At 44.6% G+C, this 26,683-nt stretch overlaps 1 protein-coding gene across 3 annotated transcripts in view; it reads left to right on the forward strand.

Moving 5' to 3' along the window:
- Window positions 1–26,683, forward strand: part of col4a5 (collagen, type IV, alpha 5 (Alport syndrome)) — a 276,446-nt gene that overhangs the window by 138,722 nt on the left and 111,041 nt on the right. For all 3 annotated transcript variants that reach the window (XM_059976825.1, XM_059976826.1, XM_059976827.1), the window contains 7 exons: window positions 372–539; window positions 7,124–7,213; window positions 9,018–9,107; window positions 14,630–14,700; window positions 15,638–15,829; window positions 21,177–21,345; window positions 26,587–26,679. In XM_059976825.1, the coding sequence (XP_059832808.1) occupies window positions 372–539; window positions 7,124–7,213; window positions 9,018–9,107; window positions 14,630–14,700; window positions 15,638–15,829; window positions 21,177–21,345; window positions 26,587–26,679 (873 nt within the window). The remainder of the gene's footprint in view (window positions 1–371; window positions 540–7,123; window positions 7,214–9,017; window positions 9,108–14,629; window positions 14,701–15,637; window positions 15,830–21,176; window positions 21,346–26,586; window positions 26,680–26,683) is intronic.

The following is a 26,683-nucleotide window of genomic DNA, read 5'->3' on the forward strand; positions in this document are numbered from 1 at the left end:
TGCTCCCAAAATAATGCTATTCAAACTCATTCCACAACACCCAAAATAATCCTTTTCTTTTTTCCTACCTATCATCGCACAGCTTTGAACGTTGGGAATATTAATAAGCATGTTTCAGTGCTCACTGCTGGTGTTCTCAGGATAAAGGAGAACTTCTGTTACTATGGTTATTATAGTGAGAACCCAAGTGCCTTTCACATCATAATATTGATGAATTAGAACTGAAATTTGTCAAGCGATAGTTAAATATTTATTGACGTGAAACGTTAGGATCCAGAATGGCTTCTAGCGGTAGAGTTATCTCAGCTGTGGATCTTTAAAATCTTAACCATGTTTGCTTTCTTAAACTTGTTTACTTTCATTTTCTACAGGTCAGTCCAGCGTGGGACCACCAGGCACCCCTGGTTTTCCAGGTGAAAGGGGTCAGAAAGGTGATCAAGGCCCACCTGGATATGCAATTCCAGGGCCACCAGGACAACCTGGTCCGCCAGGCCCCCGTGGTCCTCCAGGACTCCCTGGTTATTCCGAAGGCGCTCCAGGTAGATTTCTATTGCGGTAGTGTCTTCACGGAATTGTAATTTGTACAAGTAAATGTCTTGTTTAAATAATTCTTAAATCCATAACTAAGTATCTGGTTAAGTTAACCAGTAAAACGTATGTCTTATTACGATGCAAAGAAATATTCCAAATAGGAAAATGAAGAAAAGAAGAGTTTGTTTCTCTTGTATTCCTGAGGTCCTGCCAAGGAGGTGACAACAAATTGATGATATTTTGTAGAGGGGTAGCATGGAAACAATCCTTTTGACCTTACTTATCAGTGCTGGCTGACATGCCCTATGCTAGTTCCATTTCCCAGTGTTTTGTCTACATCCCTCTAAACTTTTTTTATCAATGCATCTACCCAGGTGGTGATTAATGGTTACAAGATGATACTCCACAAATGGCAAATAAAATGGAAAAAGCCATTAGACCACAAATTATAGGAGCAGAGTAAGGCCATTTGGCCCATCTAGTCTGCTCTGCCATTTCATCACGGCTGATCCACTTTTCCTCTCAGGCCCAGTCTCCTGCCTTATCCCCATATCCCTTCTCACCCTGACTAATCAAGAATCTGATTCTATGGCACTCTGAATAACCTCTGCCTTAAATATACCAAATCACTTGGCCTCCACAGCCACTTGTGGCAATGGACTCATCAGATTCACAACTCTCCTGCGAAAGAAATTCTGCCTCATCTCCACTCCAAGTGAATGCCTTTCTATTGTCCTTTGGTCTTAGACTCTCCCACCATAGGAAATATCCACTCTATCGCGGCCTTTTAACGTTCAGCGGGTTTCAATGAGTTCACATACTGATCCTGACTGGACAGAGGCACTGCTGTTTACATCGTCATGGGAGCTTTTCAGATCCAGTTACACTGGCTGTTGAGTCCACAGGTTAACACTTGCTCAGATCCGTGGCTCTAACAACGCGGCCAGCTTCACTACCGCTTTAAAGCATATGCTTAGCTTATGTGCTCAAGACCTGAGCTGGGCTTCAACACAAGGCGAGCTAACTCAAAAGTGAGAGTGTGACCAAATGAATGAAACGAAAGGAAAGAAAAAACAGCTCTGCAGCATGTAGCCAGAATTTTGACAGCTGAAAGCATGAGGTGAGGACTGAGATTAAACAGTGTTGAGCTTCGTAAGTAAGGTATCTGAGAAAATGTTAGTTCTCCTGTAGCACATGTCAGGAACTTTCTTCCATGCCAATGCAACTCCCAACATTAGCAGTTAAAAGAAAAAAAAGGTCCGTCTCCTGCTTTCAAACAATTTTAGCAGAATGCCTTATATCTAAAATGGGATGCAAAATGACATAGAATTGAATACATAGCAGCCAGTGACTTGGAGGCTTGCATGCCTCATGACCTATGCTGTCTGGGGCTAGGGCTTTACGCTTTGGCTCTTGGCAGGGTCACACATGCCAAGCAGGTCAGAAGGCTGAGGCCAAGCTAAGAGTGGTCCACCTGTCCTCCAGGTTCGGGGGTTCAGCTCAGAGCTGACAACCCTGACTAGTACAACAGAGTTGTTACAGAAACAAAGCTGCACTGAAGAATCCTACATCTGTGTGCGAGGGTATTCTTCAGTCTCCACCCAGGACTTGCACGACTGATAGTAGTGGAAACCGAGAAGAAGCTCTGAACTCCACCAGAGATGGAGATTTCATTGCTGCTGTACGCACCAGTGGTGTAGGGGGCAAAGGAGAAGGGAGTATTTCAGCATAACTAATCCATCCTGATATTCATGCTTCCATAACCTCCTCCCTTGTTTCCTCAACGAAGTCCATCAGTTTATCACTCTCCACTTTCTCTACTCTTCCATGCACCTGTAGTATTCACTTCAGTCACACCCGGCACTGTGGCAACCCACTTTCTGCACAGGCGAACCGGCTCACAAATAGCCCCCGCGCGGGGAGAGACTTCTGTAATGCACCTCTGACGTCATTTCCGTCCGGGGAGGGCGGGAACAGTACTGAGTAAAAGCCAGCACTGCAAAGTTTGAATAAACTAGTCTCGAGTGCAACTTACCGACTGAGTGTCGTTAGTTCTAGCTCGATGTGTAGCACATCGCTATGTTGGTGACCCTGACGGTCCAAACGGGATTTGGACCAAAGATAATCGAATCTTCATCTGTTCACGCAGTTTCGCTAAAACTGCTGACTTTCTGGACGCTGCGACCACGCGTGTGGTTTAGCCAAGCAGAAGCCCAATTCCAGATTCGGCAGATATCTTCTGATTTCATGCGTTACTACCACATGGTGAGCTCTCTTGACCAGAAGACGGCCGTCCAGGTTGTGGATTTCATACAGTCGCCCCCAGAAGAAGGCAAATATGCAGCATTCAAAGCGCTGCTCATAGGGACCTTTGGCCTCTCACGACGTGACCGAGGTGCCCACCTGCTTCACCTGGACGGTTTGGGAGACAGGCCACCGTCAGCATTAATGAACGAGATGCTGGCCCTGGCTGAAGGACACAAGCCCTGCCTCATTTTTGAGCAGGCGTTCCTAGAGCAACTGCCCGAGGACATACATCTGCTGCTGGCCAACGCAGATTTCAGTGACCCCCGGAAGGTGGCGGCCTGGGCAGATGTGCTGTGGAAAGCCAAGAGGGAGAGCATGGCGTCCGTCGGTCAGAATACCAGGCCACGTGCCCAACAGCGGGCCAGACCAGGCCCGGCAGAGGGGCGCACACAACACAGAGGCAGGAGTGAGGAGGCCAGTGAACAGTGGTGTTTCTACCACCAGCGGTGGGGCACAAAAGCCCGCCGTTGTCGCCCGCCCTGCAAGGGCCAGGGCCAGGGCCAGCCACTGCTAATGATTATGGCAGCTGGCCACCAGGACAGCCTCTTGTACGTCTGGGACAAACAGTCGGGACGCCGCTTCTTGGTCGACACCGGAGCGGAGATCAGCGTCTTGCCCCCGACGGGGTACGACACCCGCAACAGGAAGCGAGGACCCAGCCTGGGGGCGGCAAACAGCAGCACGATATGGACCCACGGCACCCGCACAGTGCAGCTGCAGTTCGGCACCAGCCAGTTCACGTGGGACTTCACACTGGCCGCCGTGGCCCAACCACTCCTGGGGGTGGACTTCTTGCGAGCTCACAGCCTGTTGGTCGACTTGCAAGGGAAAAGACTGGTACATGCCGAGACTTTCCAGACATTCTCCCTGGGTGAAGCCAAGTTGCTGGCCCCACATCTGGACTCCATCACGCTGTCTGACAATAAATTCACCAGAATCCTGGTGGACTTTCCATCGATTCTGGCACCGCAGTTCATGGCAGCCATGCCCAGACATGGGGTTCAGCACCACATCCTGACCCAGGGACCACCCCTCCATGCCCGTGCTCGAAGGCTTCCCCCGGACAAGCTCCGACTGGCGAAGGAGGAGTTCCAGAGGATGGAGGAATTGGGGATCGTACTGAGGTCTGACAGCCCATGGGCCTCCCCCCTGCACATGGTGCCCAAAGCAGCTGGGGGTTGGAGACCATGCGGTGACTACCGCAGACTGAAAGAGGCTACAACTCCAGACCGCCACCCTATGCCGCACATACAGGACTTTGCAGCAAACCTGCATAGGGCAAGCATCTTTGCCAAAGTAGACCTCGTCCGGGGATACGATCAAATCCCGGTGCACCCTGAAGACATCCCCAGAACAGCACTCATCACCCCATTGGGCCTGTTCGAATTCCTCCGAATGCCATTTGGCCTGAAGAATGCCACACAGATGTTCCAGCGCGTAATGGATGCAGTGGGACGCGATCTGGACTTTGCGTTCATCTATTTGGACGACATCCTCATAGCCGGCAGTAATCTTCAGGAGCATCTGTCCCACCTCCGCCAGCTCTACTCCCGCCTGAGTGATTTCAGCCTCACAATCAACCCGGCCAAATGCCAGTTTGGACTCGACACCATCGACTTCCTGGGCCACAGGATTACCAAACACGGGGAAACACCTCAGCCTGCCAAGGTAGACGCGATCTGCCACTTCCCCCGGCCCAACACAGTCAAGGCCTGCAGGAGTTTGTTGGCATGGTGAACTTCTACCACCGTTTCCTCCCCTCAGCAGCCCGTATCATGCACCCTTTGTACACCCTGATGTTGGGTAAAGGCAAGGCCATTACTTGGGACGAAGAGGCTAAGCCGCTTTGTTAAAGCCAAGGAAGACTTGGCAGACGCCGCGATGCTGGTGCACCCCAGAACAGATGTTCCAGCCGCCCTCACAGTGGATACATCCAACACAGCAGTCAATGGGATTCTGGAGCAGCTCATCGAGGGGCGCTGGCAACCCCTGGCATTCTTCAGCAGGCACCTATGGCCACCCGAACTCAAGTACAGTGCTTTCGACCGGGCGCTGTTGGCACTGTATCTGGCAATCCAGCACTTCAGGTACTTCTTAGAAAGCAGGCCGTTCACAGCGTCCACGGACCACAAACCATTGACCTTCGCGTTCACGAAGGTGTCCAATCCCTGGTTAGCCCGCCAGCAGCGACATCTGTCCTACATCTCCGAGTACACAACGGACATCCAGCATGTCTCGGGAAAGGACAACGTCGTGGGGGACGCACCCTCCAGACCAGCTGTCCAGGCCCTGTCCCTGGGGGTGGACTATGCAGCACTGGCGGAGGTGCAGCAGGCAGACGATGAGATGCTCAGCTACAGGACTGCAGTCTCGGGTTTGCAGCTGCAGGATTTTCTCGTAGGCCCAGGTGAGAGGACCCTCCTGTGTGACATGGCTACTGGCCAACCTCGCCCCATCGTCCCAGCAGCCTGGCAGCAGCGAGTTTTCAATTCCATACACGGTTTGGCGCACCCATCTATCAGGACAATCGTCCGGCTGGTCTCCAGCAAGTTCACGTGGCACAGACTTCGCAAGCAGATCAGTGAATGGGCCAGAACGTGCGCACAGTGCCAAACAGCCAAGGTGCAGCGGCACACTAAAGCCCCGCCGCAGCAGTTCGAACCCACCCGCCGGAGGTTCGACCACATTCATGTGGATATTGTGGGCCCCCTACCAGTGTCCCGAGGAGCGTGGTATCTCCTGACTATGGTAGACTGTTTCACAAGATGGCCAGAGGCGGTCCTGCTCACCAACACCACCGCCGATTCCTGTGCCCGAGCGCTGATTGCAACCTGGGTAGCACGCTTCAGGGTACCGGCCCACATTACCTCTGACAGAGGCACCCAGTTCATCTCCAGCCTGTTGGGAACACAGCTACACCACACTACTGCCTACCATCCACAGTCGAATGGACTGGTGGAACGCTTCTACTGTCACTTGAAGTCGGCTCTCATGGCCCGCCTGAGAGGACCTAACTGGGTTTATGAGCTTGCCTGGGTCCAGCTTGGAATCCGCACAGCACCCAAAGACGATCTGCACACCTCATTGGCCAAGTTGGTGTACAGCGCACTCCTGGCCGTCCCAGGAGAGTTCATACCAGCCCCAAGAGGGCAAGAGGAAGAACCCGCAGCAGTCCTGGACAGACTACGCAAAAGGCTCGGCAACCTGGCCCCCATACCCACTTCACAGCAGGGACGGACCCCAACCCACGTACCCAAAGAACTGCAAAACTCTTAAGTTTGTATTTGTAGGAAGGGACACACACCGGGCACCACTGCAGCGGCCATATGAGGGGCCATTCAAGGTGATCAAGAACAACAGGTCCACATACGTTCTGGACATTGGGGGGAGAGAGGAGGTTTTCATGGTGGACCGACTCAAACCAGCCCACGTGGACTTGGCGCAGCCAGTCACGGTTCAGGCACCGCAGCACAGAGGCAGACCTCCCAAACAGAGGCTGATCCAGACTGTGGACATTGGGGGGGTGTATTGCTGGTTCTGGGGTGGGGGGGTTATGTGGCGACCCACTTTCTGCACAGGCGAACCGGCTCACAAATAGCCCCCACGCGGGGAGAGACTTTTGTAGTGCACCTCTGATGTCATTTCCGCCCGGAGAGGGCGGGAACAGTACTGAGTAAAAGCCAGCGGCGCGAAGTTTGAATAACCTATTCTCTTACCAACTGAGTGTCGTAGCACATCAGTACAGCACTTCTCTGTTTCACATTCCCACCACATTGTGGGTGAAGAAGTTTCTGGGCCACCAGGCTCATTTCTTTGTCAGAGTCTGAGGTTAACCTTTGGCTTTCTACTTCTTCACAGGTTGAAGCAATCTCTACTATGGAAGTTCAAACCTCTTTTATGCCGTGGACCCCTGCCATTAACCGAGGGGTCCATAGACCCCAGGTTGGGAAAACCTGCTCTAGAAAGATTCTAGAAAAAGTTAAATATGCTATTTATCCCATACTGGGTTCTCTTTTTTCTTGAAAAGTTTATAACCACGTGTAACACCTTTTGTACCCATTGTAATAATTTTATATTCTTTGTATCATATGATTCCTAACAATATAATTACAGTGTAACACCATTGTGCAATGCTTCGATAAGAGCTCTACTGGTAATGAATATGGTAACTGTTGTATAACAGATCTTAGGGCAAATGTCTGCAATTAATGATGTCAAATTTATTGTTTCCTTGAGAAGTTATCAGTGTTGCAGTGAATTTGAAATAGTCTGTTCATTTCCTTAGATTTATCCGGAATACGTTGCCAGCCAGGATTGGAAGGCTTACCGGGCTTGCCAGGGCCACCAGGTTTTCCTGGAGAAACTGGACTAAAAGGTAAGACTTCTTAGGCAACACGAGTGAATCTGCAGGTGCTGGAAATAAATAAAAAGCACAAAATGCTGGCAGAACTCAGCAGGCCAGACAGTATCTATGGGAGGAGGTAATCACGACGTTTCGGGCCAAAACGTCTTCATTACCTCCTCCCATAGATGCTGTCTGGCCTGCTGAGTTCTGCCAGCATTTTGTGCTTTCTTTTTTTAAAGACTTCTTACATTTGTTTCTCAGCCTTATGTTCTATTGCTCTAATTAGGGAGCCTCCATTGCCAGAGCAGTCCACTGCATGTTTACTGTTCACTGTTCAGAAAATATAAAGCCTTGGTCTTGGATTACTCTGCCATTGGAGTAATGTGAGACTGGAGATATCTGAACACTGGTGAATATCTCATCTGGGTCACAATCTTGTGGGAATTGTTGATCACTAATCAAATTAATTCCTTTTTAGCTGTAAAGGCCTCTAGAATAGAGATTCAGACTAGATCTCTATGGTTAAACATAGAAAACAGTAGCAGATGCTAATTGTGCTTTACCTTTGAAATTCAATTTTGTTGATTTCAATAGCATTGCATTTTGCAATGGAGTATGACAGAGCCACCACTGTACATCATTTTCCATTGTTTAAAGCACAGTATATGAGCAATTATAGATTTACTTTTCATTTGCTATGCTAAGTACAGATGATACTACAGTGTTCTGTTGACTATCTGTGTCTGAAATCAAATGGGTAGGCTAACACCTGTGCCATATAGCAATAGAACAAGGTGCTCAAAGCAATGCCCTATTACTGTAGACTGGAACACCCACTGCACATTGACATATCTTTTTGATAATCTCTCCTGAAGTTGTATTGCATTGTATATCCAATGAACCATGATCATGGTATTTGGATGATGCAAAAAAAATGCTGCAACTTGTGCCTGATGTACAACAAACATCTTCCCTTCTCTCCCACCAACCACGTTAAGACCATGAGACATAGGTGCAGAATTGGGCCATTCAACCCATCGAATCTGCTCTGCCATTCCATCATGGCTGATTTATTGTCCCTCTCACCCCCATTCTCTTACCTTCTCCCCATAACCTTTGATTATGACATATGCCATTGCATTCCATGGATTCACCTCCCTCTGGCTAAAGAAATTCCTCCTCGTTGCTGTTCTGAACACCTCATATTCTGAGGTTGTGCCCTCTGGTCTTAGACTCACCCACTTTTGGAAGCATCCTTTCCACATCCACTCTATCTAGTCTTTTCAATATTCAATAGATTTTAATGAGTTCCCTTTCATTCTTCTAAACTCCAGCGAGTAAATTCTACCTCAACTTCAACAAATGCAATTGCTATTTTTTTCAACTATATTCAACGGATACTGCCCGACCTGCTGCGTTCATCCAGCTTTTGTACGTGTTGATTTGACCACAGCATCTGCAGTGTATTTTGTGTTTGCTATTTTTTTTTGATATTGTATGTATGCTTTCTTACATTTAGAATTACACATCAGGAGCAAAATTGAACTTGTTGAACAAAATTAGAAAGGTTGATACAATAGGAGCAACAGACAAAATTCTGCCCAATTTTCATTTGTGTCACTAGGTGTACCTCAGAGTTTCATTGGGTATGAAATGGAGGTACCATGAGCCCTCCATTTCTGCCGTACTTGAAGCATCTTTAAGTGATGCTCACTCTTTGAGGCCAGAGACATATATATTATGCAGAGGAAAATTTTTAAGAGTCAAGGCAATAATTTTTACAGTGGTTTCAAATGAGTAATATTTTTTCTTTCTCCATCTGTCAATTGTGTAGGGGATAAGGGAGATACTTGTATTCATTGCGTACATACTGGTAATGGTATTCCTGGTTTACCAGGACCTCCTGGACCGCCCGGTCATCCAGGTAAGCCACCAAGGTTTGCAATTTCATATTATTAATGTTTTCTTTAGCTACGTTACGTACAAAATGCTAATGTCAGTTAAGTATAGAGATAACTCTCTGTAATTCAGCCAGTCAAAATCTCATTTGTGCATAGTTCCACATGCTCATTTTTACTGTGTTAAAATTAACAATTTCTTTACTCCAACTCTATGCCTTGTCACAGACTGGAACTCTGAAGTGCCATTTGTTTTTTAATTATTTCTCCTTCAGTCTCTGGCCTTCTAAAGCTTGAGTGCGCTATCATACTGTCGTTACTACTGGATCTGCCAGTTTAAATTCAATCACCCCAGTGCCAAGAATCACAGTCCTTCTTTCCACTTCTCGGAGCTTTTAAGTCTGAGCAGAACTAATTTTGCTGGCTTTTGGGGGCTTACACCTCAAGCAAGGGAAAGCTGGGAGAACACACACCAGTCCTCATGGAGGAGCCAGCAGTAGGAAGGGCGAGATTCTGAGCAAAATACATCCCTGATGCACTTATGAAGAAGGCTGAACAGTGGCTCTATTTCATTTGGAGTTCAAAGTGATTTGGCGTGTCATCAAAGACCCTAGCACACTTCTATGTTAGTACCATAAAGAGCATTCTGACACTTTGTGTCACCATGAGGTATGGAGTCGCCAATGCACAATTCAGTGAAAAGCTCAGCCAACTCCGTCATGGACACTACCCTCCCCACCTTCGAGGACACCTTCAGAAAGCAGCATTTATCATGAAGGATGCTGATCATTCAGGACATGCCCTCTTCTCATTGCTACCATCAGCAAGGAAGTACAAGAGCTAAAAGACACACACTCAACACTTTTGGAAGAGCTTCTCCCCCTCTACCTTTAGATTTCTGAACAGTCCATGAACCCATGAGAGGAACCTTGCTACTTTGCTCTCCTTTTGCTCTACTGAATTATTTTTTATAATTTCTATTGTAACTTGTAGAATTTTTATTATGCTGTACTGTTGCCGCAAAAGCAACAAATTTCATGACATGCTCATAGAAAAATACATACAGCAGAGAAACAGGCCCTCCTAGTCCCCACTGAAGCATTTAAACTGCCTACTCCCATTGACCTGCACTGGGACCATAGCCCTCCACACTCCACCATCCATGTACCTATCCAAACTTCTCGTAAAAGTTGAAATCGAGCTCACATGCGCCATTTGCGCTGGCAGCTCGTTCCACACTCTCATGAACCTCTGAATGAAGAAATTTTCCCTCATGTTCCCCCTTAGACTCTTCACCTTTCACTTTTAGCCTTTGACCTCTAGTTGTAGTCCCACCCACCCTCAGTGGAAAAAGCCTACTTGTACCTATCTATACTGCTCATAATTTTGTATACCTCTATCAAATCTCTCCTCAGTCTTCTGCGTACCAAGGAATAAAGTCCTGAACTATTCAATCTTTCATTATACCTCATACTCCAGTCCCAGCAACATCTTTGTAAATTTTCTCTGTATTCTTTCAACCTTACTTCCATCTTTCCTGTAGGTAGGTGACCAAGACTGCACACAGTACTCCAAATTAGGCCTCACCAATGTCTTATACAATACGAATAGAACATCCCATCTCCTTTGCTCAATACTTGACTTATGAAGGCCAATTTACATAAGTTTTCTTTACAACACTATCAACCTATGTTGCCACGTACACTGAATTATGGACCCATGTTCTACAGCACTCCTCAGTGCCCTACCGTTCACTATGTAAGACCTAAGTAAATTCCATCGGCCATTTTCCAGCCCATTTTTGCAGCTGGTTCAGAGCCCTCTGCAAGCCATGATAACCTTCCTCGCTGTCCACTACACTACCAATCTTGGTGTCATCTGTAAATTTACTGATCCAGTTAACCACATAATTATCCAGGTCATTGATTGCACATGACAAACAACATCCAGCACCAATCCCTGTGTCACTCCACTAGTCACAAACCTCCAGTCAGAGAGCCAGTCATTTACTACCGCTCTCTGGCTTCTCCCACAAAGCTAATATGTAATCCAGTTTACTATCTCATCTTGAATGTCGAACTACTGAACTTTCTTGACCAACCTCTCATACAGGTAGTCCATGTAGACAACCTCCACTGTCTCACCTTAATCAACTTCCCTGGTAACTTCCTTGAAAAGTTCTATAAAATTGGTTAGACGTGACCTACCACACACAAAGCCATGCTGGATATCTCTAATCCACCTATCTGTCATGCTGCATATGCAAATGTATCTGGTCCCTTAGAATACCTTTACTACTGATATTGGGCTCACTGGTCTGTAATTTCCTGGTTTATTTTTAGAGCCTTTCTTAAATGAGAACAATATTTGCTATCCTCCAATCCTCCGGAACCTTGCTTGTCACTAAGGATGATTTAAGTATCTCTGCACTTGCCTACCACAAGGTCCAAGGGAAGTCCTTGTCAGGCCTTGGGGATTTATCTACACTAATTTGCCTCAAGACAGTAAACACCTATTTTGCCTCACCTCTATATACTCTGTGTCATCTCCCCAGTAAACACAGATGATAAAAAATCCATTTAAGATCTCCCCATCCCTTTTGACTACATGCATGGATTACTACTCTGATCTTCCAGAGGACCAATTTTGTCCCTTGCAATCCTTTTGCTCTTATTCTCCTTCACCTTGTGTGATGGGGTAACCTCATGCCTTCTTTTAACAATCCTGAATTCTTTCTTTAGTGTTCTCTTGCATTTCTTATACTCCATAAGCACCTCACTTGTTCCTACAGACAGACAGACAGACATACTTCATTGATCTCGAGGGAAACTTGGTTTCATTACAGCTGCACCAAGAATAGTGAAGAAATATAGCAATATAAAACCATAAATAATTAAATAATAATAAGTTAATCATGCCAAGTGGAAATAAGTCCAGGACCAGCCTATTGGCTCAGGGTGTCTGACACTACCTACCTATACTTGCAATGCACCTCCTTTTTTTCCTTAACCAGGGCCTCAATATCTCTTGAAAACCAAGGCTTCTTAAACCAGTTATTTTTACCTTTTATTCTGACAGGCACATGCAAAGTTTCAAAGTTTCATTTTATTATCAAAGTATGTACAGAGAATACAACTCTGAAACTTGGCTCTTCTCTTGATAACCACAAAGTACAGAAAACCATATAAGTAGTTGAAAGAAAGGCATCAGTCCCCCATGCAAAAAGAAAAGAAACAAAAATTCATAAACCCAAAACATCCCCAGCCCCTGCCTCGCACAAAAACTAACAGATCATCCAAACCACCAGCCCACCAACTGGCAACGAGAAAGAATGGGTGAGAACACAAATAAAACCATAGAACTGAAAGAAACCAATATGAACTACAGTATACAAAGTTTGTACTCTCAAAATTTCACTTTTGAAGGGCTCCCATTTTTCAAGTACACTTTTGCCAGAAAACAGCCTGTCCCAATCCACACCTGCCAGATCCTTTCTGATACCATCAAAACTGGCCTTTCTGCAGTTTAGTATCTCAGCCCGTGGACCAGACCAATCTTTTTCCATATTTACTTTGAAACAAATGTCATTATGATCGTTAGATGCAAAATGATTCCCTATACAAACTTTTGTCACCTGCCCTGTCTCATTGCCTAGTTACAGATAAAGTATCCCACACTCTATCATTGGGTCTTTTAAGTACTGATTAAGAAAACTTTCCTGAACCCATTTGACAAACTAGTCCTTTTACAGTATGGGAGTCCCATTCAATATGTGGAAAGTTAAAATCACCTACTATAACAGCCTTATGTTTCTAGTAGTTGTCTGTAACCTCTCTATAAGCTTGTTCCTCTAAATCCCACAGACTACGGAGCGATCTGTAATTTAGCCCCATCAACATGGCCATACCTTTCTTATTCTTCAATTCCACCCATATCTCCCTACCAGATGATTTCTGCAGTCTGTCCTGACTGAGCGCTCCCGTAACAGTTTCCCTGACTAGTAATGCCACCCTTCCTCCTTTAATACCGCCCACTCTGTTGCGTCTAAGACAATGGAACCCCAGAAAACTGAGTTACTAGTCCTGCCCCTCCTGCAACCAAGTCTCACTAATGGTTACATTGTCATAATTCCAGGTGCTGGACCTTATCATGATCTCATCTACCTTTCCTCCAAGACTTCTTGGCATATGGCAATAATAACAAACCTGATTCAGAATAGAATCAATGTAGAAGTAGCTGAAATGGCAAATACGTTTTCATTTTTCTGTGGACTGGTGTTCCATGTGGAGTGTACATGAACAATGGATAACTTCCAAGTATACCCCACATGCAGTATCTCTTTTTATATATCATGTTTTTTAACCAATCCACTTGGGGAAAAAGCAATGGCTTGCAGCACTCCCACTTTCAGAAGATACTTCTGAGTGGCTTCATGATGTAGAATCACTGAAAAGGATCCAAGGTCATGAACCATGACTGAGAGCAGCTATTTCACTCATCTAGACTGCTCTATCATTCAATCGTCAATGCCAATTCCCTCCCACATTCTGTATGATGAGACTGTCCTTAACTGGGGCACTGTACACTGCTCATACAGCTTACAAAATGTCCCGTATTCCAGCTTAGAGCATTTCCTCACTGCTATTAGAATTACTTTAACTTTGAGAACTGGACGAGCATTTGTTGAAATTCCACTTACTGACCTGTGGGCCGTTGCAACATAAATAAAAGAAGTAAAGATTTGCTATGTTTGTCACGTGTATTGAGAAATGTGTCAGTGACCGACTCAGTCCAAAGGTGCAACGTGCGAGGGGCAGCTTCTGGGCTCAACGTAGCATGCCCAAGAAAAACGTACAGATTTCTCACAGACAGCAGCAGAATTGAACACTTGTCGCAGGCACTGTTACAGCATTATGCTAACCACTACACTACCATGCCATCCTTAAAGTCAGAAGGCATGGAAAAAGGCCATTTGGCCCACCACATTGCTACACACCACTGGACTAATCCCATCTTCATACATTGGCCCTATACCAAGGCTATTTAAGGGCTCACCTCAAAACTGTTTAAGTTCTGTCAGTGATTCTGCTTCCTTCGCTTACTCCAGTTGTGCATTCCATATACTTTCTACACTCTGGGTGAAAGTAGCACCCCTAGATTCATTCTAAGACTATTATCCATTATCCTACCTCTATGTTTCTAAATAAAGTTATAGAGCCTCACAGCTTTGTCTCACAAAATTTGTGGTGACTGTCATTTATGCCAATCCTATTTTATTTTTATTCTACCACACACATTCAGAGAAGGAGCAATGTTCTGAGTCCTATTAACTTCCAGGTCCACATACCTATGGCATGTAGCAGCAAACTGCAGCACATGGAGGAAACCCACATTGGTCACAGAAAAAACTCCGAAGGTCAGGTCTTTGGAGCTGTGAGGCAGCAGCCCTACTAACTCTTCCATTGTGCCCCACCTTGCTCTATAAACATAATGCACGTAGCTACTTCACATCTACTGAGAATTTTATTGCTTCATTGGTTGGTTTCAGGTCCACCAGGACAGAATGGAAATAAAGGAGACAAAGGATCAAAAGGTCTAATTGGAGTAGCGGGACCACCTGTAAGTATTTGTTGAGCCAAAAATGTTCAGGCAGGTAAATAAAGTAATGTCCTTAAGTAAAGAATTTCTCAAAGTTTCCTATTGTATATACTTCTTTTTCCCCTTTGCTTTCCTGAATTTTACTATTTGATGTATGTTTCCTGTTGTGCTATTTCATTATTGGAGATAAAGGCCATGAAACATATGAACAGAATTAGGTCATTTGGCCCATTCTGTTCTGCTGTTCAGTCATGGCTGATTTATTTTAACTCTCAACCCCATTTTCCTGCCTTCTCCCTGTAACCTTTGACTAATAAAGAACCAATCGGCCTCAACTTTAAAAACACCCAATGACGTGGTCTCCACAACTGCCTGTGGCAATGAATTCCACAGATTCACCACCACTTGCCTCAAGAAAGTCCTCCTCATCTCTGTTTTAAAAAGGCTTCCTTCTATTCTGAGGTTGTGCCCTGTGGTTCTAGACTCTCCCACTATTAGAAACATCCACTCCCTCCAGGCTCTTCAACACTTGGTAGGTTTCAATGAGATTGCCTCTTATTCTTCTAAACTCCAGTGAGTACAGGCCCAGAGCCATCAAAAATTTCACATACCCATCAACCCTTTCATTCCTGGGATCATTTTCATGAATGTCCTCTGAAACCTCTCCAATACCAGCACATCCTTGCATAATTATTGGGCCCAAAACTGTTCACAATACTTCAGATGCAGTCTCACCAATGCCTTATAAAGCATCACCATTACATCCTTGCTCTTATATTCTAATCCTCTTGAAATGAAAGCTAACATTACATTTTCCTTCCTTAGTACCGACTCAGTACTGAATTTAAGAACTAGCAATTTGGAATTATTTATCTTTTGCTTGCTGCTGGCTCTCATCTGGTTGTCAGCACGAGAATGTCCTGCATCAGCCAGAAATTCCTGTTTTAATTATTTTCAGGGACCACCAGGCATTCCAGGTAATCCAGGATCCCCTGGTCCTAAAGGTGATAGAGGCGATGGTTTTGGTTTTCCGGGTCCTAAAGGTGATCCAGGAAATCCTGGCTTCCCGGGGCCACCAGGATTTCCAGGATTAGGTGGCAATCCAGGAAGAGATGGATCACCAGGTCCACCAGGTCCCAAGGGAGAATCTGTAAGTAAAATCCTTTCTACCCTTGAGCATTCTAAATGAAAGCAGGTAACAATAGACAAGCTATATTGGGACAGAATAATCAGGGACTTAAGGCTGTGACAGCTTTGTCTATTCTACATCAGTCTACAGGACAGCTTCAAGAGAGATTCCTGGGTAAAATAATGTCAATTGGTCAGATAGGTTCAAAAAACCCTACACTTGAGCACTCATTTCCCACAATACAACATAATTCCCTCCCCCCGACACCAAGCATAAGGAATAACCCCATCACAATAGCATATTCATAACCATAAAACTTAAAATTTGTGTGAGGAAGAGCCCAATAAAGGCAAGTGTTGAACTTGGTTAATGAAGGCATGGGCAAAATCAAAGTGGCAGGGTTGCACGACACTGAATCTCAAGTAGCAAGATCAAGAAACACAAGAGGGAGAATTTTCCTTGCTTAATGGTATCGGCCCATGGCATAAAAAAGGTTGGGAATCCCTAGTGTATTAGAATCTCTATTGTCCCATGTGATGTCTCAGGGAAGCTTTAATAGTTTGAGTTCTTCTTCTTCCACTGTTACTCTATTTGGTCTCTGCCAGGACAGAAGCAGAGGCAGAAAGAAATTTCTAAGCATAGTACTACTGTCATTATGGTTCAGCCAGTGCTGTTGGACTTTTTAGCATTGCTCTCAAGAACACGTCATGAGCCTTGGATTATAAGGGTGGTGTTGTTGTGAAATATGTTTTTAAAAACTCTTATTGGAGAAATGACATGAAAAGAAGGGAATAAAATATGTGTATTTTTGTGCAATTGTTGCTATTGCTATTTAGTTATAGAATATTGCTATTTCTAGTTAGCCTTGAGAAAGAAATGTTGAGACACCTTTTTGGTAACTCAGTGGCTTCCTTGGCCAGTTTTGAAGGTGTTAAATTTGATTTGGTATGCAATCACATGAAGATCAAGCTAAACAGTAGATTTTCTTTTAATGAAGAACATACATAAACCAATTGGGTTTATATGGCAGTCCAATAGACCCATTGTGGCCTCCAAACGATAATGTGGCTATTTATTTGAATAGCATAGTTTTTGTTTTAAACTCGGTATTTCTGGACTAAATCAATCTCCTTTGGAAAATTGGTTTGCTCATGAATCACATTTAATGCAATATCCATATCAGACGCACATCAGATGATGTAATTTCTTGTACAATGGGAATATTAATGTATCTGTCCTTGGGCACTGCAAGATTTAGTATTTAGTAATGTCCATCTGTGGTGGAACAGTGACCCAATTCAGACTGCCTATGTCTTTTAGATATCACTGACCCATTCCTACTACATCAATACATCAATAGCCCTTGGCAGCAATCCCATACCAGGCTCCTCTTTTCCTCTCTCCATTGATCAGTCAAGACTCAGCAGACAATCTGACACCCCAGTTCAAGCCCATGCCCCACACTACCTCCCAACGAAGAACCCTCCTCCAGCCAATCACCATATTATTTGCTCCCCTTCAGTCCACAAGGCTCCTTACTGGATCCTCAGTTCTGCTGGTCGTTGGTCTAACGTCCACCATGATCACTGCCACCTGCCCCTACCCCACTTCCCTGGGAAGGGAGCTGTCAGATCAATGGTGCATACATTCCTGTAAAAGGGAGGCTGGTTCCTCTGATGCGCTGAGCTGTGTCCGTAACACTGCAGTTTCCTGTGGCCACTTGTAGAGCAGTTACCATATCGTAACACCCATTATTGGCAAGTGCCTGTGCTTGACTGGGAATGAGAGCATGGTGTAAGGAGAAGCAAAAGCATGAGACTAAGTAGCATATTAATTTGAAAGGCTAAAGAGATCCATTGTAAATAAGATAATGAAGCAGCTTCTGATAAATTGTAGTTTCAAGAAGTCACAAGAGACCAATCATTAGAGACGTGTGCCCAGAAATTCAGTTGCGTAATAATGTAATTCCAACATTATGTAATTGAAATGTTATTATAATTACACAAACATGATTATGATCATTTAGATCATTTCATAACATTCAGAATATTCCTATTATAAGTTACCCTTGTAATACTGATGTGCTGCTCCCCTTCCCCTCTTCTTTACTCACCACTCCAGCCCCTTAACTCATCTCACCTGCCTATCATCTCCCCTGGATCCTTGCCTCCTTTCTTTTCTCCTATCGCCCACCCTCCTGTCTTATCAGATTCCTCCTTCTCCAGCCCTTTACGTTTCCTACCCACCTGGCTTCACCGATCACGTTCTAGCTATCCTTCTTCTCACACCACCTACTCTTTGATTTTGTTATCTTCACACTTTCCAGTTTCGAGGAAGGGTCTCAGCCTGAAACATCAACGGTTTATTCATTTCCATAGAGGCTGCCTGACCTGCTGAGTTCCTCCAGCACTTTGTGCGTGTTGCTTTGGATTTCCAACATTCTCGTGTATATATATTGATGTCATTCTCTGTGCAAAGCTCCTTATAACTCTTGGACTGTATAATTTTAGGGGAGTTTCCCACTGGGCACTTATATAGTGTTATATAAGTCTATATATAGTATTATATCCAGACTATATAATATTATTTCCAAGGCACCAGTGTGGAAGCCCATAGTCCCCACTGCCTGTTATCTGCTCTTTTAAGCTCTCTTCACTCCTTAGATCATCGGTCCCAGCAACCTATGGCCTTTCCAAACTCTGCCATTCACTTTTTCAGAATCCAGATTCCACTTTGATCCTGCAATTTCCCTCTTTCCAAAGCAATCTCCTGCTCTTCCCTGGACCCTTAGCCACTAGACAGATCCCTACCCTGTAACAATGGGCATGGCAGACTCCTAATGTCTTCCCCCACCTCACCTCCCGCTTCACACACACCACATCTAACTGCTATCAGGTTCCTGAACGCATCCTGCCACCCTCCTCTCACACTAAGTGCCAGTGTGCCTGTACCACCCTGACATAGATCTGATATTGTTACGCTGCTCACACAAAATGCTGGAGGTACTCGGCAGGTCAGGCAGCATTAATGGAAAAGAATAAACAGTTGATGTTGTGGGCTGAGACCCTTCTTCAGCACAGAAAGGGAAGGGTGGAGATGCTAGAATAAGAAGGTGGGGGGTGGGGTGGGGAGAGAGGCAAGTTGGAAGATAACAGTTGAAGCCAGGTGTGTGGGAAAGGTCAAAGGCTGAAGAAGAAAAATCTGATCGGAGAGGAGAGTGGAGAATAAGAGAAAGGTAAGGGGGAGGAGACCCGGGAGAAGTAATAGGCAGGAGAGAAGAAGTAAAGCTTCAGAGTGGGGAATGATGGTGGGGAACTTTCTTTACCTGAAGACAAAATTGATATTCATACCATCAACTTGGAGGGTACCCAGACTGAATATAAGTTGTTGCTCCTCCACTCTGAGGGTGGCCTCATCTTGGCACATGGATCGACACAGGAACAGGAAATGGAATTAAAGACAGACAGACATACTTTATTGACCCCAAGGGAAATTGGGTTTTGTTACAGCCGCACCAACCAAGAATAGTGTAGAAATATAGCAATATAAAGCCATAAATAATGAAATAAAAACAAGTTAATCATGCCAAGTGGAAATAAGTCCAGGACCAGCCTATTGGCTCAGGGTGTCTGACACCCTGAGGGAGGAGTTGTAAAGTTTGATGGCCACAGGTAGGAATGACTTCCTATGACATATGACATATAATGTGACATTCATATGACGTATAAAATGTTTGGCCACTGGGAATTCCTGCTTGTGGTGGGTGGTATGGAGATGGGGAGGTAAAGATATGTTTAGTGGTAAAGTCCCTTTGGAGATAGCAGAAGTTGTGGAGTATAATGTGTTGGATGTGGAGGCTGATGGGTAAGGGCAAGAGGGGCTCTGTCAGTATTATGACGGTGGGAAGATGGGATGAGTGCAGATGTATGGGAAATGGAGGAGGTGTGGGTGACGGTAGCATCAAAAGTAGAGGGAGGGAATGGAAAGCTTCATCTTGAGTACAGATGCGACTGAGGCAAAGAAACTGAGAAAATGGTATCGCAGTTTTACAGGAGATAGGAGAGGTATAGTCAAGACAACTATGGGAATCAGAAGATTTATAAAAGATGTCAGTTGACAGTTTGCCTCCAGATATAGAGACAGAGAGATCGAGAAAGGGGAGAGATGTGTCACAGATGGCCCAAGTAAATTTAAGGGTAAAGTGGAAATTAGAGGCAAAATTGTTGAATTTGACGAGCTCAGCATGGCTGCATGAAGCAGCACCAATGCAGTCAATAGCGTAGTGAAGTCTGAAGATGCTGATAGTCAAGGTCCAGGCTGAAGCTGGAGCTACAGGTTATACAATTAGTAGTCTTGAATGTGTCCAGGGTCATAGGAACCGGCATTGATGGCGATGGAATCCGGGTTCTGGATCCACTCAGGATCATTAGAACCGGTATTGCCAATGGTACTGTCACCGGTATGGAGGTATTCAGAGCCAGCAATGGATTCAGAGAGATTTGTAGTCTGGGAGCATCCAATGGAATCGAGGTCTGTTCAGTTGTCTTACAGAGCATCAGCGAAGCTGTACTTGACCCTGGCGGTAGTGCATTATTGTATCTTCTGCCTGACTGTCATTCTGATGAATGCACTCAGACAACTGGGGAGGGAGTTTCAGGGTTCATCCAGTGATGATGAAACCGTGATATATTTTCAAGTCACTTTGATGTGTGATTCAGAGGAGAACCAGCAAGAAGTGGTATTCTCATGCAGCTACAGCCCTTGCCTGTCTTGATGTTAGAGGTCGCAGGTTGGGGGGAATCTGATGGAGAACTCTCAGTAAATGGAGGTCATTTAATAGCCAGTACGTACTGCTGACACTATGTTTTGAATAGTTAATAGTCTGTTTTGTCCCTGATGATGTAGAGCTTCTCCAGTATTGTCAAAACTGCTCTCAGCCAGGCAGAGAATATTTCATTTTAATCCTAACTTGTGCCTTGTCGATTGTGGAAAAGAGGTGAACCACTCACTTCAGGATAATCAGCTTTCTATAGCCAGAGTAACAAGGTAGTTGGTCTAGAGAGGCTTCTGGTTGGTGACAGCCCCTCAGATCCGGTCACAAGCACTAAACGTGTGATATTGTAGTACATACGCGTGTTATAAGTGGATTTGAATACCAGAGACATCGCAGAAGACCCTTTTGCCACATATGTCCTGCAGTCAGACAGTACAGCGAAGATGAATTTCTACACAGATTTGATGTCCCTGGTATACGGTGGCTCAACATGGAGAGTCAACCATAAGCCATTTCTTTGGTAAGCGCTAACCAGAAAAGTTTCCATCCTCTTACATTCCATCCTTACTCATGGTTCACTGGATTTCATTCCAGGGTGGTTTGGCCTTCAAAGGAGAGAGAGGACCACCAGGCGACCCAGGTCCACTGGGATTTCCAGGAGAAAGGGGACTGCCAGGACCACCAGGATTTGGCTCACCTGGGTATCCAGGCCCAAAAGGTTCACAAGGAGTTTCAGGACGTCCCGGAGCCCCTGGTATTCCAGGTATGTTACTCATTTGTACCAGTGGTCCTTTTTCTCTAACTGGTGTAAGTAATGCATGATTGGACCCAACTGACAACTTAATATTCTTGGCCAAATTCAGACATAAGTCAAACGGGATGCCACATGGTCCATCCAGTCAGTACTAGATGTAAAATAAGCTGTTTAGATTAACCTGTAGCCTTGTAGGTGATGGCAGATCAAATATTCATCTAGCTACATTTAAAATCTGCTACAGTTTCTTGTCTCCACCGCTTCCTCAGTCAGTGTTGCATACCAGCACCAGTAATATAAGTAATTTCCTGAACTTCCTTCTGAGACTTTGCCTTCAATATACCATATGCTCTACTATTGTCCATGACAGGTTCTTCCTCTTCATACAGCAAGGCACCTCATAACTTTGATGAAATCACTCCTAGCTTGCTTTGTTCTCAGAAGAGTCAATAGTAAAACGTTCCTTTGTTGGCAGCATGCTCATTAATCTCCTTTGTATGCCTGCTGCCATAAGATCAAAATACATAGGAGCAGCATTAGACAGTTCAGCCCACTGCCGGCTCCATCATTCCATCATGCTGATTTAAACTCCCTCTCAACTCCATTCTCGTGCTTTCTCTCTGTAATCTTGACACCCTTACAAATCAAGAACCTACCAACCTCCACTTTAAATATACCCAATGACTTGGCCTCCACAGTGCCTTTGGCAATGAATCCCACAATTCACCAAATTCCTCCTCATCTCTGTTCTAAAGGGATGTCCTTCTATTTTCATGCTCTGCCCTCTGATCAAAGACACCCTCATTATAGGAAACATCCTCTCCACTTCTACTCTATCTGGACCTTTCAATATTTGATCGGTTTCAATGAAATCCCCCTCATTCTTATAAACTCCAGTGAGTACAGGCCCTGAGCTGTCAAATGTTCTTCATATGTTAAGTCTTTCATTCCCAGTATCATTGTTGTAAACCTCCTCTGGACCCTCTCCAATGCAAGCACATCCTTTTTTAGGTAAGGGTCTCAAAACTGCTGATAATATTCCAAGTACAGTCTGACCAAAGCCTTGTAAAGCCTCAGCATTACATCCTTTCTTTTATATTCTAGTCCTCTTGAAATGAATGCTAACTTTGCATTTGTTTTCCTCACCACTGTGACATACCCCATAATGGGTTAAAAAGGACCAGCAGAAATGGAACACACCTGGAGCCTGTCTTCTGTTAAAACACTATTATATTAGTAACAACGTAATAAAGCAATATAAAACAAGATAAGGCAAACAGGTTAGCAATGTTTATGCACATATAAGTGAGTAAATGAAGTTTCCAAACTTCTCCAAACTCAGGTGATAAATGATACAGTCTTACGATGGTATGGGTATGAAGTCAGTTCAGTTCGTGTTATTGAGTTGAGTGGATTGAGGAGAGAGAGAGAGGTGATTTGTCTTCCCAGTGCCAGTGCTGTCAAATCTTCAACCTCGTCCTCCTGCTTAGATTTCTTGTTAAAGTCACATCAAAGAGAGTGCCGTTTTCACGTGGTAAAACTATCAACCCAGGCAAGGGTTTCCACCGATAGCTTTCCACCGGTCACCCCTTTTCCACACTGTGTGCAAAACCCACCCTTGTCGTGGGCACACAAAGCTCATCCAGTGTCAGTTTCGTCAGTGTCTTCCGTGTGTCTCTGTGCGTCTGATTACTGACCTTGTATATATTCCACAACTGCTGAACACCAGCTGTCCATCATATAGCTCCGCCCTGCCATAACCATGGCAACTCACGGGCTGTTCGTTGCTCTCTCTCTCTCTCTCTCTCTCTCTCTCTCTCTCTCTCTCTCTCTCTCTCTCTCTCTCTCTCTCCCCCCCCTCTCTCTCCCCCCCTCTCTCTCTCTCTCTCTCTCTCTCTCCCCCCCTCTCTCTCCCCCTCTCTCTCCCCCTCTCTCTCCCCCTCTCTCTCTCCCCCTCTCTCTCTCTCTCTCTCTCTCTCTCTCTCTCTCTCTCTCTCTCTCTCTCCCCCCCTCTCTCCCCCCCTCTCTCTCCCTCTCTCTCTCTCTCTCTCTCTCTCTCCCCCTCTCTCTCTCCCCCCCCTCTCTCTCTCTCTCTCTCTCTCTCTCTCTCTCCCCCTCTCTCTCTCTCCCCCTCTCTCTCTCTGAGGTAGCACACACGCTCTTTCTCTTTTTAACGGAACAGTCCATATTGAATAATCTTTCAGATCTCCTTACACCACCAACTCAACTCAACCTGCATGTGAACCTTTGGGGAATCCTGCATGAGGACTCCCAAGTAACATGATTTTCCCACACTGTGATAGAAATATATGCAGTGGTCTAAATATTGCCTTATGTGATTCCAGCAGTATCTCCTTGCTTTTAATTCAATGCCTCAGACGAGTTATTCTGTAGCTGCTTTTGAGCAGCTTACATACCTGCCCTGCTACCTTCAGGGATCTGTGCATGTGCAGAGATCCCTCTGTTCTTGTGCACACCTGCTGTTTATATATTTCTTTACCTTGTTTAATTCTTGAGTGCCACCATGCATTTCTCCATATTGAACTACTTTGTGCCAGTTGTTCACCATTAACCTTCTCTGTGGGTGGTGGGGTGGAGATACATTTCTACCAAAAGAGGTGCAAGGTGCTCCATCCCTTCCCTAGCCTGCAGGTCACGCTTAGAAAAGGTGTGGTATCTGCTTAGTACCCCTGATCATGTACAAGTCATGTAAAGCCGTGGATGGGGATGGGTCGGTGGTGGATGGTCATATGAGTACCTGGTGCATATGACAAGTCCTGGTTATGAAACCATTGATGCCAGACAGATAATCTCTGAAGAGTATTGGTAATGGCTAGGGTTTCCAGTCTTGTAAAGACATTGCCCAGAAGAAAGCCATGGCAAACCACTTGTGTAGAAAAAAATTGTCAGGAACAATTATGGTCTTGGAAGGACCTTGACCATCCATGTCATTCGACATGTGACATAATGAATGAAAGAACCATCCCTACTCCAATATTTCAAAAAGAAGTGATGGCCTCTGAACAATAGAAAGATTATGCTTCTACACAGGACTTAACCATGCATACAAAATATCTACCATAATTCAATTGGTTATGTTGATTTCAGTCAGGCAAGGCCCAAAAGGGACAGAGATTAGATTAAGTGATGGGAAAATTTGATTTTCTCATTTTTTTTAAACTAATCATGAATGATTTCCACACTGCTGCCTTCTATAAACTTGTTAGAATCATTCTTGAAAAGTGAACCTATTCATAGCTATGTTGTTGGATTCTAGTCTGGTCAGTGTTCTCTGTTTTAAATATTCTGCATCTGTCTTGGATCAGACAGGGCCTGTGTTTAATTCTAGAAAAGAGCTGCTTAGACTATAAAACATAAGAGCAGAATTAGGCCGTCAAGTCTGCTCCACCATTTCATCATTCCAAGCCTGCTTCGGCTTGATAAACTCAGATAGCTTTCTAGATTTTTTTTTAAACAGTGCCAAGATGCCTCGTTATAAGCTTGAAACACCAGAGTAGATTTCTGTGCTAAGTTTTTTGGATTGAGACTTAGATCACAGTCTCCCACCCCAGAAGCAAGGCTACTCCCAATTGAGCTACAGGTTCACAATGTGCAATAGAGAGAAATTTGATAGTTTGGGTTGTTTGTGAGGGTGAACAAGGTAGGGTAAAAGTTTTAAATGCCATCAACTCTTAATTTTTCCCTAAAATGGCCATTTTTACCAAAGTTATTGGTGGAAAGTTGGTCATTAGACTGGTACAACTTTATAAACTCCTTTTTCAGTGATGATGTGGTGTTATACAGCACAGAAGCACGCCATTGGTGCATTGTGTCTATGCTGGCTATCAAATCTATCTGTTCAAATCCCATTTCTTAGCATTCAGTCCTAGCTTTTCATGCCATGTCTTTTCAAATGATCATCTAAATCATGTTCTGAGCACACTGCCACCGTTTCAGGCAGTGTGATCCAGATTTCAAACACTGTCTGGATGGAAGCAAAATCATCCTTATTTCCTCTAGAACTCCTACCCACTTCATAAGCCTGTATCATCTATCTAGCTGTAGGCTTATTGTAGTTGACTACTCCCAGTCCACTTTTGCGTGTCTTTCAATATTGTATTCAGCTTTGTTCCTTTTCAGGATCTTTAACCACCTCCAGCTGTCAATTCCTGGCAGTTTGACAACTGATACCAACCGAAGCAATTGCTTAAGCAACTCCAGGGACAACTCACCAACCAAGTTGAACCTGGGCCATTCATTAACCAGCTCCAGCCAGGACAACTCATAAAGCATGTCAGATCTAGGCAATTTATTACCACCGAGTGGGCCATCTCAGAGATGCAATCCCATTGAAATTAGATACAATATCTCTCCTTTTCTAGTAGAAGTATTGATATACTCCAAAAGCTCTGCTGCTGGATCTTTAAAAATTTCACTCTCTCTGAGCTTTACACACTGAAGTGATCCCAGTCACTATTAGACAATACAAATAAAAATGCTGGAAAAATTAAGCAGCCTCTGTGGAAAGAGAATCAGAGGTAACATTGTAGTTTTGTTTCTCTTTCCGCAGAGGCTGTCTGACCTGTTGCATGTTTCTAACATTTTCTGTTTCTATTTCAACTTTTCAGCATTTGCAATTATTTTGCTTCCTAGTATTGGAGAAGATGAAATCCTCCACTATTATACCCTATTATTTTAACCTATAAATCTAATCTTCTATATTGACCAATAACCTGGAGACCTGTAATTCATTCTCACCAGCATTGCCCCCTTTTAATTTCTAACCTCAATCTATACAATATTCTCTTTTACACGAGCCCCTATGTCATCAGACAATTCCATAGCCCAGAAGGTTCAGCTACCAATCCTGCACATCTTTCACCCACGTCTCCATGACGGTAACAGAATTGCATTCCCATATTAATCACTGTCCTTGATTCATTGGTCTTGCATGTCTGTATTCACTTTCTGGTATTAGATCTGAGAAAATAGGCAACACATCGAAGGGTGAGACAACCGGCAGATCGAGTGATTGATGAAGAATTATGGACTCATAATTAATGGCAAAATCAGCAAAGCAGTCAAATTTTCAAATGTTCTCTTCTACTAATTTGTTGTGTGCCATTCCGAGATCAACACTCAGGGTCATTTTATGGAGGTTTTAGTGAAAATGCTTTTTCGTTGAATTAGAGTTAGTAAATGTTCAACTGTGCCTGTCACCCATCATTACTTCCCTCCTATTCTGTCCAGGTGCTAAAGGTGAACCGGGCGAAACCATCTCTGACCCTGGTCCACCTGGTCCTCCAGGGGTTACAGGTGAACGTGGGCCAACAGGTCCTCCAGGTGA

This window comes from Hypanus sabinus, chromosome 8 (assembly GCF_030144855.1).
Source record: "Hypanus sabinus isolate sHypSab1 chromosome 8, sHypSab1.hap1, whole genome shotgun sequence".
Lineage (NCBI taxonomy): Eukaryota > Metazoa > Chordata > Chondrichthyes > Myliobatiformes > Dasyatidae > Hypanus > Hypanus sabinus.